A 14328-nucleotide genomic window follows, 5' to 3' on the forward strand; every position below is an offset into this window, starting at 1 on the left:
GAGAGGCCAAGCTGTGAACCGAGGCTGGCTGCTGCTAGTGCTGGGCCTGGGGCAGCTTAGCAAGAGGGACTGAAGCCAGATACTGCTTGTTTGAGAGAATTTAGGAAGATCTGAAGCATGGGCCAAGACAAGCCATTCCTATAGGAAAGCCACTGGAAACAGTTTGGGTGGGCCCGAAAGCTGGGTGGGGCAAACAGTGTGAGGTTGATGAGGTTTCAGATAACAGTGCCCGCCCAGCAGATCTGTGGCTCTGTGTGGGGTGGGTTCAGAAAAAAGTGACCTCCGCCAGCATTTCTGTCTGGGAGGAACTCGCCCTCAGCTCTCACCCTGATGCTGGAAAATTCAGTTCGTCCTCATATGTCTCTGATGCCTTTCAGTCTGCCTCCCCTGTGCTGGAGCTCAGAGGGAGTCCAAGTAAGTCTTTGCATGGGCCCTTTAAAAGGAACTGCCTCAGACTCCGGCAGTTTCTGTTGTCCACGCCTCAGTCCCACCTGGTTGTTACAGTCAGAAGTTATGGGGACTTACGCCCTGGCACTGGAACCCTGGGCTGGTATGCCTGGTGTGGGGTTGGGGTTTCTCCCAATTTTTATCCATCACACGTGTGTGGGACCAGCCCATTCCACATCTTCACCCCTCTTACCAATCTTGATGCAGTTTCTTTAGTTCTGTAGTTGTAGCACTTCCATTCAGCCCAGTTTCTGATGGTGCTGGATGCTAGTTGTTCTGTAGTTTACTTGTAATTTTGATGTGGTTGTGGGAGAATGTGAGCTGTGTTTACCTACACTGCCATCTTGCCTGGAAGTGATTGTGGCTATTTGTCTAGGTTGCTATTTTTAAGCAGCTTTTAAAACTCAACATTTTTGTGTGTGTACATTACGTTTTCTCTGCCTTTGAGGAAGAGTTAAGGAAACAGAAGGCAGTTCTTATGTTTATAGACCTTGTAAACGAGGGAAGAATGCAAGATAAACATGTATAAACACAAAAGACAAATGTGTAAATGTTTTCTTTCAGTGTTAGGTGTATTTTCATGATTGGTGGATATATTACAGTGTAGGCAGCCAATCAAACAGAAAACTTGAGTTTACTTATAGTATATACTATATTGATAAAACAAAAACAAAATACTTCATAGCATGGAAAATGTCTTCTCTTTAGTTGCTCTTTTAATGGGAGCCTTCTCAGTTATAAGTACCAATTGCTTAGACATGGAGTCTAATAGCTTTTTCCTGTCTGTGTTCAGGGTAGCCTTAACTCTCCTTAATGTTAGTTCTCCATCACCTTAGAAAACTGTGGGTTCAGTTAGGCTATCTTTTGTTTACTCCAGGTGATACAGTATTTCATCTCCAGCTCTGAAAGAATAAGAAGTTAATAGAAACTAAACTCTAGTTTGTTTTCTTAGGTACTTTTGAAAACACTACTTCTGAAACAATAAATTTGATGTCGCTTGTGGAAGTGTAGGATCAGACGTGAGAAAGAGTTAAAATCACATGACTGAATCGCTTGTAGTTCATTAGCAGTAACTGTAAACGTAAAGTGAAGTTCATAGAAACAGACATCTCTTTGAAGCCGAGAGACTGAACATCTGTCTGGCTCTTACTTCCAAGGCAAAAGTGGCTGACATGTTAGAATTTCCTGGAAAAATGTCAGCAAAAAAGACCTAAGACTGTTTCTCAATCACAATTTACTGCCAAAGGGATTTGAAGTTTATAAGTTATAGAAGATGTTTGAACTGGGTTCCTTGGTAGTCCCGAGGTGCCTCTGTTCCTGGACTTTTGCTTCCCGTCTTCTTTTCTGACTCTGTTGGGAAGACCTCACTCTCTTTAACCATTTCATAGCCTCGCCCCTTTTTAGTTTTTGTCAGGTTTTTAGGCTTCACAAAGCCTCCAAATCATCCCTCTTTTTAAAATTTTGACTTTCCTTTTCCTAAAATAAGTCTTTTAAATTCTAGCATTTCTTGAATAAGCACTTAATGACCACACTGGGTTTTGTCACTTGTGGTTTTCCTTAGTATTGGGCAGTCTGTACTTGTGTTTGCTCTTGTTTATTTCCTTGTTGAGCAACTAATAATAAACCATCATGACTCTAGAAAAATACTTGACACAATTGAAATGGATTGCTTCTGTTCCTCAGGAACATTTTATACATGCATCTCCCCAGCTTCATTCAAGTGTCTGAGAACTTTAAGCACCTGCTGCTATCAGGGAAGTCTTCCTCAGAAATACAAGAGACTTACTAATAACAGGAGTGGTAAAATATATGTGAAAATTATTACCTAATAAGTATATGATTCTATGGATAACTTCTGGAAGCAAACACATTTTTTCTTTTTCTTAATGATGAGATATGCTGCTAAAAATATTCCTCTTAACAGCATTATTTTTTACCAGACAGTAAAATTAAAAATATTTTAATTGTTGTTAATTTAGGACACTGTGGATAACTTTAAACGACATTGACAAACTATTACATATATTTCTGGGTATAGTCTCAAATTTACTATACACTTTTTCATGAAAAAGACTGAATTAAGAGAGCAGCTGCAGCTCTTATTTATTACAGCTCTTATTTATTACAGCTCTTGATTTCTTTGTTAAGAATGTTCAGAAGAATCTTTGTATCAAAAGAAATGCTGATTTTTCTGTAGAATGCGGACCCATTTGAGTCAGCCTTGGCCTAGCTCTGTCACTTTGCTGATTGCATGTATTTGTGACCCTTAGATTATAGGGAATGGAAGTGAGCAGCAGCTGCAAAAAGAGCTAGCAGATGTGCTGATGGATCCTCCAATGGACGACCAGCCAGGGGACAAGGAGCTTGTGGAAAGGTCGCAACTGGATGGCGAAGGAGATGGGCCTCTTTGTAATCCGCTCTCAGCTTCATCCACCATTAACCCTGTGCCGTTAGTAGGGCTCCACAAACCAGAGATGAGCCTGCCAGTGAAGCCTGGACAAGGAGGTTAGGATTGCTGCATTGCTTGCGTAACTGAAGGTTATTGTTTTTAATATTTGAGTGTCTGCCCTGTTCTAGGTTTGATTCAGAGTGAGCAAAAACCATTATATGTTCTCTGGAATCTTCAGATTCTAGATTCAGGGAGACGTGAGAGAGGTAAATAGATTTATCATTCTGATTTCCCTTTAAGTGCATGTCATTTCTACCAAAGAAAGAAATAGTTAAATGACATTGAGAGACTTCAGAATGCTTAAAGGTTCTTCTAGGAAAAAAGAGTTTATGTATAGGGCTGGACAAATGGAGGAGTAATGCTTGGTGAAGTGATGTTTGCTCCAGGCCTGTGTTACAGCACTCTGGGAATAGTTGCCAAGTTGGAAGAGAACTGAAGGAGGAAAGGGGCAATTAGAAAGACTCACTGTAAATTTGTATTGGGAAAGAGAAAACAAGGGATTGAAAGAACTTAACAAAGTGGTCAAGATGATGAGTGAGGAAATAATTATGATAGTGCAGATCAGAAAGAAGATAGAGGATTTTTCAGAGGGGCCAAATAACTAAAGGTGTTTTTTGTTTTTCCCCCCCCCTAAGTTTAAATTACAAAGTCAAAACAAATTGGAAGAAGCAGAAAGGTAAATGGATCTGAATCTCAGGTCACATTTTAGTTCGGATTGACACTATAGCAATACCTGAAAATTTTGGTGTTAGTGACAGTTCTGGTGTTAGATTTCTGGCTTTAATGAGCACTTCTGTACTATCTCATTAGTATTTACTTTTACAACCTAAATATAACTTGTATATTTTTGCTTGGTTTTCATGTCTACAAAATGTCAAATAAAATTAAAATAACTGTCTCATTATCATTTCTTTCAGATTCTGAAGGATCGAGTCCTTTCACACCAGTGGCCGAGGAGGACAGTGTAGTCTTCAGCAAGCTGACCTACTTAGGCTGTGCCTCCGTGAATGCCCCCCGGAGTGAGGTGGAGGCCTTGAGGATGATGTCCATCTTAAGAAGCCAGTGTCAGATTTCACTGGATGTAACCCTCTCAGTGCCGAATGTGTCCGAAGGAACTGTGCGGTAAGACCAGTTTCTTAAAATATTTGTAACACTTGATCAGAATTCTGACCTATAGTTTTAGAAATAAGCAATAGTGAACAAAAGACTTAATTTTTTTTTTTTTTAATGTAATGTTTAATTCTTCTGGCACTTCTGTTCTCATGTCCTCCACATATTGTGACCCTTAGGGAAACTAGTCATGTGTGGAAACAGTTTTTCGTGCTCCTCTTTACTCCAGCCGTGTGTAGCATGTTAGAAATGTAAGTGTTGCAGGATAATTGAAATATGTTGATATGAGAGTCTGCCTAACAATTTATAAATTTATACTTTCTCTGTTTCCCCAATACAAATACTAGTTTGACACATTAGTTCAATATGGAGTTTAATACTGTTTTTTGAAATTACAAAAACCTGTTGGTAAATATTAACTATTCTAGTACAGTCCCTTAATTTTTAAGATGAGGAAACTGAGGCCCAGAAAAGTCCCTAAAAATAGCTATTGTTAATACTAACTAGAATCAATGACAATTAATTGTCTATATTAACTAGCTAAATACAGTATTCTAAATATCAGATACAAAACAACATTGCTCCTTATTACAAAAAGTAATGCTTAATAAAGTAAAATCAGAGAACATAAACAAGCAAAATTCAGGAAAATACTTAATTCTACTCTGTCACTGATAAACACAGTTCACATCCTGGTTTATTAAGACCCTCTTTATATTATAATTTGTATGGATATATGTTTGCATATATGGGTATCTGTTTGCGTATGTGTGTATATACCTGTATATATGCACGTATAATTATATAACTATTAGAATCAGGATTTTTAACAATAGTGGAAATATATGTACCATCTTGTAATACACTTTCTTCAGTTAGTTTTATATTGTGAATCTCTTCATATCAATAAATATTAAAATTATGGTGGCACATGATGGATTATTCAGAAATAATCAATTTCTTATGTTAAACACTAGGTTTTTTAAATGAGAAAACTACTAATAACAGCTAAATATTAAGCTTTTATTATATGGGCACATTAAGTACTTTTTCTGCATATTTTCTGTATATTTTTCTTATAAATAGATCTTTTTGAGCTATATATTTTTTCAATTTCCTTAGATGTAGGCTTATAAATTTTTAGAAGTGCACTTATTGAGTCAAAGGTTTACCCATTTTTATTGCTTGTGATATATTGTCAAACATCCACCTAGAAATATCGATCCAGTTTATACCTTTATCAATGGTGTGTGAGAACACTTATGTTTCTCTGCTCTCAGAAGCATTTTTGCTTTTCATGGCGGTAGAGTTGTAGTTGTATATGGATAGTAGTAAGTTAATTTTTTAGTATTCCATTCATCTACATATGTAATTCTTCTCTGAGTATTTAAGGAAGTATGTCACAAAGACTCACAAATGATAATGTTAATTATATTTGTTAATATGAATCTTTTAATAAAATTTGTTTAGCACTCATTTCTATATGCTTCTTAGTAGTCATTCCCCCAACTGAAGTTATTCTTTCTTCTAATGTATTTTAATTTTGTAAAGATAAGAGAAAACCAGTTTCTCTTGCTCCATGTTTCAGAGAGTTTTTATCAGAGTATCTTTGAACCTGGATTAGATCCCCTTCTAGGTATTTCCATTATGCACAGGGACTCCTGGGCTTTCCCCTCAGTGGCCATGTCTGTAGTGTTGAAATTGCATAGTTTCTTTTTAGTTCATTTATATTTGTGTCCTCAGTACTCAGAACAGAGCCTGGAATGTTATGTTTTATGTATTCAACATAAAAATTTGTTGAATGAATGAATTTTTGAATGAATGACATTCCTTTGATTCAGTGAATGGCATTTAAAAATTTTATTATTCATCTTTTTTTCTTAAGTGTTAACATTCTGTACAATTTCTCTCCCTTTATTTGCCATGAATCAAAAGAGTATGTTTTATACTGACAAACATGTCAATTTTTTTTTTTTTTTTTTTAAGCAATAAAGATTTGGTCATTCTTTTAGGAGATAATGATAAGCATAGCTTTAATGATTTATTTTGGTAGTCTCATTTAGCCATTGTTCTAGTCTTCATTTAGTTACTATATAAGAAACATACGTACTTATTGATATTATTATGCATTTAGTCCCATGGAATTATTTAACCAGTAACTTTAGGAATCCACATATGATTTCACTATCAAGACTTAAGACTAATATGGTTAGCATTCCACAAAAGGTTTATATGAACTTCTTGCTAGAAAGATGAGTCTCGAATCATATAGTGAAAATAGTACATAATCCCTCTAATCTCTTTATATCTTTTTTTCTTTCTGGACAGACTCTTAGAGCCTCAGACAAACAGTGAAATAGCAAACTACCCTATCTACAAAATCCTCTTCTGTGTCAGGGGGCATGACGGAACTCCTGAGAGTGACTGTTTTGCTTTCACTGAAAGTCATTTCAATGCAGAGCTCTTCAGGATACATGTCTTCCGGTGCGAAATACAAGAAGCTGTAAGTCCTTAAGAGAATACTGTCTACAAATGAAATTTTACCTGTACCCTCACTGTGGTGAAATTATTGCAGTATTTATTGTGGTCACTTAAAGCAAAATGAAATTCTCTACAAGTGTTTTATTTATTCCAGCCTGAGAGACTGAAATATGAATGAAGTAAAAGTTTGGTTAACCAAAACCTTGTTGCTAAGAGTGTCAGACGAGACCCGTTGGCTGCCTCTTGACTGGGTTAGATAGGCATCTTGGTTCCAGCAATGACACATTTGCAAAGTAGTCTTTTAGAGCTAAGCTTTTAGAATTTTTTTTATTGTAATAAATGTATTCATGTAGTTTTTAACAACTTAGGGAATCATTTTTCAGTTGGATTTTTAGTGTTTACAGCCATTTTCTTTTTTAAAACCCCTTCATTGGCCATTTAGTATTGCTTGCTTTTAGGCATAAAAAATTAGATAATCAAAAGAAATCAGTAGGAAATGTAAATAACAAAAAAGTCAAACTCATAGAAATAGTAGAAGAGTCAGGACTGGGGAAAATAGGGAGAGGTTGGTAAATGAGTACAAACTTTCATCTATAAGATGGCTATAGTTGATAACACTGTATTGTACAGTTAAAATTTGTGAAGAGAGTAGAACTTAAATGTTCTCGCCAAGGGAAAAAAAAGATAATGTGAGGTGATGAATATGGTAACTCATTGATGGGGGACTCCTTTTATAAGGTATACATATATCAAATTACCACAGTGTACACTTTAAATGTTATAATTTTACGTCAATTGTATTTCCAAGCTAAAGTAAAAGAATAAAAAAGGAGATCAATAGGAAAAAAAGGAATTACTCCCTCTAAGAAAGTAGATAACCTTCAGCTTTAATAAAAAAATATTTTATTCCTGCCATAACAGCCCATTTCCTAAACTCTCTGGTTGCAGGTAAGCCGGATCCTTTACAGTTTTGCCACTGCCTTTCGCCGTTCTGCCAAGCAGACCCCACTTTCAGCCACTGCTGCACCCCAGACTCCTGACAGTGACATCTTCACCTTCTCTGTGTCTTTAGAAATAAAAGAAGATGATGGTAAAGGTTATTTTAGGTAGGCATCTTATTTTTTTTATTTTTTGAGGTTGTATTACCATGCTATATCATCTGTGGTAACTCCAGGTCAGATTATATATCTTTCATACTATAAAATAATTGCTTTAATAGGCGGTTCTTTTTTTTTAATGTTAAGTGATAGAGGAAAAGAAATAGGCATATTTACAGAGGCAACATTTTAAGAATTAAAAATTTATGTGAGAACATGTCATGTTATTATATTCTTTTAGTCAGATTCAAAGTAATTAGCTGGCAGCTGATAATGAAATAATGACGGAAGCTAAGTCACCTGGTTGTGTAGCTATTTGTTTTACCAGGGTTTTTTGTTTGTTGGTTGATGTATTTTTTAATAATCTAAAGATCTTAAGGCTACTGAAATCAAGTCTACCACTAAAGTTTATCTGAATGTGTTAAAAGGAGAGAAATTTGATCTGTGTCTGAAGTCTAACCTTTTATATAAGGTCAGAAATAAATGGTTTGTGTTTTTAAAGAAAAATGATACTTTTTTTGAGTAGGGAAAAAAGAACCCTGGAATAGAAATAAAAACTTAGGTTTAGTTTAATTACTACTACCAAGAGTGTAACCTTTTCCAAGTTTCTTTACATTTCCTGGTGGTAGTTTCCTTATCAGATGAGGTGGGTGGACTGAGATCCTTTCTAACTTTGAAATACTATGATGATTGGCTTTTTTCCTCCATAGACCATGCCACAAAATGGGCACTTCTTGGGATTATGATCCATAGTTGCATATAGAAGTCTCTTTTCTGTACAGCTACTTCATTAAGTGAATAATGTGTATTACATCAAAATATTTCTAATATTTTGCTTTAAATCAAAAGGCACAATGGCACTAATTCATTTGAAAATAACTTACTAGTCTCCCTTCAAAGATTTTGGACTTGCCATGCCATCTTGTGGCCAGTTCAGTGTATAATGCAGCGTCAGCTTGCGTTTGTGCGCGGAAGTGTAGGAGGCGTGGTGCTCCGTGCTTTCTCTTCAGCCTGATGTCTGTTCCCAGAGCGCAGCTGTGGTCTGGTGCTTCCTACAGTGCGCATTCCTGCCCTATAAACTTGGTAATAATTTTTTTCCTTTTAAAGAAACAAAACAGTTCTTCTACTACATTGTTTTTCTTTATTGAAGGTATTTACGTAGATTCTGTTGTAATTTCCACTTAAGCACAGGAAAGATTTCTAAGATATCTCAGAAGAACTGCACTAGAATAACTTTTGTCTTCAATCAGGAGTATTCAAGGTAGAAAGATCACAGTTACAAGCACTCCTATTATACTCACCTTCATGCCAAAGAGAAGCTATACAGAAAATCCCTGCGTGGTCAGATTTCCTTGTCACGTTCGTTAAGCCTTTGCTCTCTTTTTGTTGCATGGTTTTACCAGATTTGTAGTTTATAGCAGAAAATAGTGTTGTGTAACATAATAGTGATGAAATCATTGAAAAGTATGCCTTTCTTTGTCAAATTTGAACTTGTCAGATGCAGTCCATTTATCCAGCGAGTCTACCGTGTGGTTTTACCATAACATAAATATAGGCAGAGTGCTGGGGCAAGAATTAATGCTCTTTTTTCCATTCCTGAAAGAGTAAAATTCTTACATAATTAGAATTGGAAACCTGCCTTTCACTTTAGCCCTTACAAAGATGGGACATTTTCATTTATACCATTCAAAGAACTTCTCTTTTGACTTATTTAATCTAACTCTGTGCAATAGGCTGGGTTATTTAATATTGTTCTTGTTTAATATATAAAGAAACTCAGAGAAGTTAAGCCCGGACCTCAGTTTCTTAATTTATACAGTAAGAATTAAATGTAGGATTACCTGGTTGAACCCATTCAAGTCTGTAATGACAAGACCAAAATATAATTCAGATCCCCTGAGATCAGTGAGTAAACTTCCACCGCTTACACTCGACATTCTGCTTCCTGTTAATGTGTTTTTTTCTCGCTCTTCAGACTCAGGACACCAAAGATCACTTTATTTTCATTGTTAATATTTTAAATGCAGATGAGAAATAAGATTACAGTTGACCCTTGAACTACATGGGTTTGAACAGTGCAGCTATTTTTCAATAAAGGTAACAGCCCAAGATCTATCACTAGGTTTTGCATCCATGGGTTTAACAACTGTGAATCAAAAACAGTATTTTCAAGCCATATTTGTGAAAACTACATATGCAGAGGATCAACTTATGTTGTATGTGGATTTTCCACTGGTGGGCAGTTCTTTGGTGCACCTAACCCCCGTGTTGGTCAAGAGTCAACGGAATATTTATGTCCGCATCCACTGAACATAGAGAACTAGTGTACCTATTAGCAGTGGGAAATTAAGACATGCATATCATTATAGATGAAAATTCTGTCAGCCACAAATATTTAACAGTTTGGTACGCAAAAGGGTTTTTTTTGTACATGGTTGTCATTTCTAGACTCCTTTACCAAGATTCTTTGATATTTTTAATCAGTGTTATAAAATGTTCTTAAATTGGCTACTATATAAATGTAGAGGAGCTTCAAACTAGTTTTATTTCTTCAGAGCTACTTTTTAGTTTGAGTAGGTACTCAGAGCTCTCATGTAGCCTTTTATAGTATCTTCTAATGGTTCTGTTGCCATTATCTTGAAGTTGTACAGTAATAAGACACAATTTAGATTTACTGCATATTGGCTGACTACCATAGACCGATTTACCTTTGAGAACAGAGGAGCTAGAAAAAGTGTGTGGGAGATTAGGTGATTATTTTGGTAAAATGTCATTTTAAGAATCTTTTCAGTTTCTCCTTAAGCTGATTTAAATTGTATGATTAGTATTATTTTTAGAATTATAGGAATGCCTCGGAGATATGCGGGTTCTATTCTAGACCATTGTAGCAAAGGGAATATTGCAATAAAAGCCACATAATTCTTTCTGATAGTGCCTTTAAAAGTTATGTTTACACTATACTGGAATCAATGTATACCTTACCATTACGTCTAAAAAAATCCACATACCTTAATTTAAAAATACTTTATTGCTTAAAATGCTAACCATCACCTGAGCTGTGTCCTTATCCTTTTGCTGGTGGAGGGTCTTGTCTTGATACTGATGGCCGCTGACTGATGAGGGTGGTGGCTGCTGAAGGCTGAGTTCGCTGCGGCAGTTTCCTAAAGTGAGACAACAGTGAAGTCTGTTGCATCGATTGGCTCTTCTTTTCACAAATAATTTCTCTGTAGCATGTGATGCTTTTTGATAGCACTTTACCCACAATAGAACTTCTTTCAAAATTGGAGTTAGTGCTCTCAAACCTGGCCACTGCTTTACCGTAAGTTTATGTAATATTCTAAATCCTTTATTGTCATTTCAACAGTCTTCACAGCGTTTTCACCAGAAGTAGATTCCATTTCAAGAAACCACTTTCTTTGCAAATCTGTAAGAAGTAATTCCTTATTGATTAAAGTTTAATCATGAGATTGCAGCAATTCAGTCACGTCTCCAGGCTCCACTTCTAATTCGAATTCTTTTGCTGTTCCCACCATATCTGCAGTTACCTCCTCCACTGAAGTCTTGAGCCCCTCAAAGGCACCCGGGAAGGTTGGAATAAATCTCCCAAATGCCTGCTGAAATTGGTGCATTGACCTCTTCCCCTGAGTCTTGAATGTCCTTAATGGATCTGAAGTGGTTAATTCTTTGCAGAAGGTTTTCAGTTTTCTTTACCCAGATCCATCAGATTAATCACTATCCATGGCAGCTATAGTACTACAAACTGTGTTTCCTAAATCATCAGACTTAAATGTTGAAATTACTCCTTGATCCATGGGCTGCAGAATGGATACTGTGTTGGTAGGCATGAAAACAACATTAATCTTGTACATCTCCTTCACAGCTCTTGGGTGACCAGGTGGATTGTCAATGAGCGGTAATATTTTGAAAGGACTCTTTTCCCAGCAGGAGGTCTCAACAGTGGGCTTAAAATATTCAGTAAACTATGGTGTAAAAAGTTGTGCTATTGTTTAGGCGTTATTGTTCTATCTGTAGAGTGCAGACAGAGTAGATTAAGCATAATTCTTTTTTTTAGTATATTTTATTAATTATGCTGCTAGAGTTGTCTTAAATTTTTTTCCCGTTGCTCCTCTCAGTCCAATACCCCCTTTGCCTCCAACAATCCCACCCCCCCTTAGTTCATGTCCGTGGGTCGTGCATATTAAGTTCTTTGGCTTCACTCTTTCCTTGACTATTCTTAACATCCTCCTGTCTGTTTTGTACCAACCAATTATGCTTCTTAGTCCCTGCACCATTTCCCCATTTCTCCCTCTTACCCCCACCAGCTGATAATCCTCCACATGCTCCCCATACCTATGATTCTGCTCCTATTCTGGTTGTTTGTTTAGTTTCTTTTTGTTTTTATTTTTTAGATTCTTTTTTTGATAGTTGTGAGTTTGTTGTCATTTTAAGGTTCATAGTTTTGTTCCTCTTTTTCTTAAGTAAATCCCTTTAACATTTCATATAATAAGAGCTTGGTGATGATGAACTCCTTTAACTTTACCTTGTCTGGGAAGCACTTTATCTGCCCTTCCATTCTAAATGATATAGTTGCTGGATCGGGTAATCTTGGTTGTTGGTCCTTGCTTTTTATCACTTTGAAATCTTCTTGCCAGTCCTTTCTTGCCTGCAAAGTTTCTTTTGAGAAATCAGCTGATAGTCTTATAGGCACCCCTTTGTAAGTAACTCTTCTTTTGCTGCTTTTAAGATTCTCTCTTTATCTTGAACCTTTGGCATTTTAACTGTGATGTGTCTTGGTGTGGTCCTCTTTGGGACTCTCTGTGCTTCCTGGACTTGTATGTCTTATTTCCTTTTTCAAATTTGGGAAGTTTTCCTTCATTATTTTTTCACATGAGCTTTCAATTTCTTGCTCTTCCTCTTCTCCTTCTGGCACCCCTATGATTTGCATGGTGGCACATTTAAAGTTGTCCCAGAGGTTTGTAAGCCTCTCCTCATTTTTTTCAATTCTTGTGTCTTCCTTCTGTACTGGTTGACTGTTTATTTCTTCCTTATGTTCCAAATCATTGATTTGAACCCTGTTTTCCTTCCCTTCACCATTGGTTTCATATGGATTTTCCTTCATTTCACTTAGCCTAGCCTTCACTTCTTTCTTCCCTTCTGTGTTTGCCATACTCAAGAATATCTGTCAAATCTGTCAGCAGCTTTATCACTAGTGTTTTGAACTCTTCATCTGTGAGGTTGGCTATCTCCTGGTTGCTTAGTTCTCCCACTGGAGCCTTGATCTGCTCCCTTTTTGGGGCCATACTTCTCTGCCTCCTCAACTTGACAGGCCCCTATGTTTGCCTCTGTGTCTTAGGTAGAGCTGTCTCACCTGTTACGTTGTAAGGGGTGGAGCCTTAGGTATTCGTTAGTGCTGGGCTACCCGTTTCACCATGTTGTGGTGCTGTATGTGGGGGAGGGCTCTGAGAGGGAATAATGCCATTTGCTCAGCATTTGCCCCTTTTCCAGGCACTCTGCCACTTCCCATATGGGACTGGCACCCCTCTAGCTGTTGCCCTGGTTGTGGTTCCCAGAGTGGGTGAATTTGCGGAAGTTCTAGGACTGTGGGGGCCATCTAAACAGAGTCTGATGAGAGACCAGCAGTTTCTTCCACTGCCTTAACCCCCACTGGTTTTCAGAGTCAGAAGCAATGAGACTTTATTTTCCCAGAACTGGAACCATGAGCTGTGCAGTCTGGTTTGGGGCTGGGATTGCTCCCCAGGTGTCCCTCCACACTTTTATAATTTGTGACTGCTTTTTGCTCCGGCCTTGTTGCCACTGCCACTGCTGCCGCCGCTGCCACCGCCACCACAGCCACCACACCACGTCCTCTCTGCCCTGGCACCACTCCTACTACCTGTTTGGATGAATATTACTTCTTTATATCTTTGTTGGACTTCCATGCAGATTGGTTTTCTGGTAGTTCTGGTGGGTTTTAGTTTTGAGGTAGTTGTATTCCTTCTTGTGGTTGTGGGGGGAGGCAAAAAATGTCTACCTACGCCTCCATCTCGGCCGTTAGTCAGAATCCAAGCATAATTCTTAAGCGCCTTAAGGGTTCTGGAATGGAAATAACCATTGGCTTCAACTTGAAGTCACTAGCTGTATTAGCCCCTAACAAAGAGTGAACCTGTCCTTTGAAGCTTTGAAGCTAGGCATTGATTTCTCCTCTTTAGCTTTGAAAGCCCTAGGTGACACCTTCTTCCAATGTAAGGTGGTCATCTATATTGAAAAATCTGTCGTTCAGTGGAGCTGCCTTCATTAATTACCTCAGCTAGATCTCCTGGATAATTTGCTGAACCTTCCACATCAGGACATGGTGCCTCATCTTGCACTCTTGTTATGGAGATGGCTTCTTTCCTTAAACCTCAGGAACCATCCTCCGCTAGCTTCAAACTTTTCTTCAGCTTTCTCACTTCCATTATCCTTCATAGGTTTGAACAGGGTTGAGGCCTTGCTTAGGATTAGACTGGTTTATGGAGTGTTGTGGCTGGTTGATCTTTTATCCAGATGCCTAGACTTTCTCCATATCAGAAATAAGGTTGTTCCTGCTTTCTTATCACTCATGTGTTTATTAAAGTAGCAGTTTTAATTTCCTTCAGGAACTTTTCCTTTACACTCACAACTTGGCTTACTGTTGGGTGCAAGGGGCCTGGCTTTCAGCCTGCCTCGGCTTTCAACATGCTTTCCTCACTAAGGTTAATCGTTTAT

The 14328-nt window shown here is 37.5% G+C and overlaps 1 protein-coding gene across 1 annotated transcript in view; it reads left to right on the forward strand.

Annotated features, from left to right (window-relative positions):
• RABGAP1 (RAB GTPase activating protein 1) overlaps window positions 1-14328 on the forward strand; it is a 147150-nt gene that overhangs the window by 26638 nt on the left and 106184 nt on the right. Inside the window, exons 3-6 of the mRNA XM_090274692.1 lie at window positions 2718-2952; window positions 3814-4018; window positions 6335-6509; window positions 7436-7593. Of these exons, the coding sequence (XP_090130818.1) occupies window positions 2718-2952; window positions 3814-4018; window positions 6335-6509; window positions 7436-7593 (773 nt within the window). The remainder of the gene's footprint in view (window positions 1-2717; window positions 2953-3813; window positions 4019-6334; window positions 6510-7435; window positions 7594-14328) is intronic.

This window comes from Furipterus horrens, unplaced genomic scaffold, assembly GCF_987537825.1.
Source record: "Furipterus horrens unplaced genomic scaffold, mFurHor1.1.pri manual_scaffold_4, whole genome shotgun sequence".
In the NCBI taxonomy this organism is placed as follows: domain Eukaryota; kingdom Metazoa; phylum Chordata; class Mammalia; order Chiroptera; family Furipteridae; genus Furipterus; species Furipterus horrens.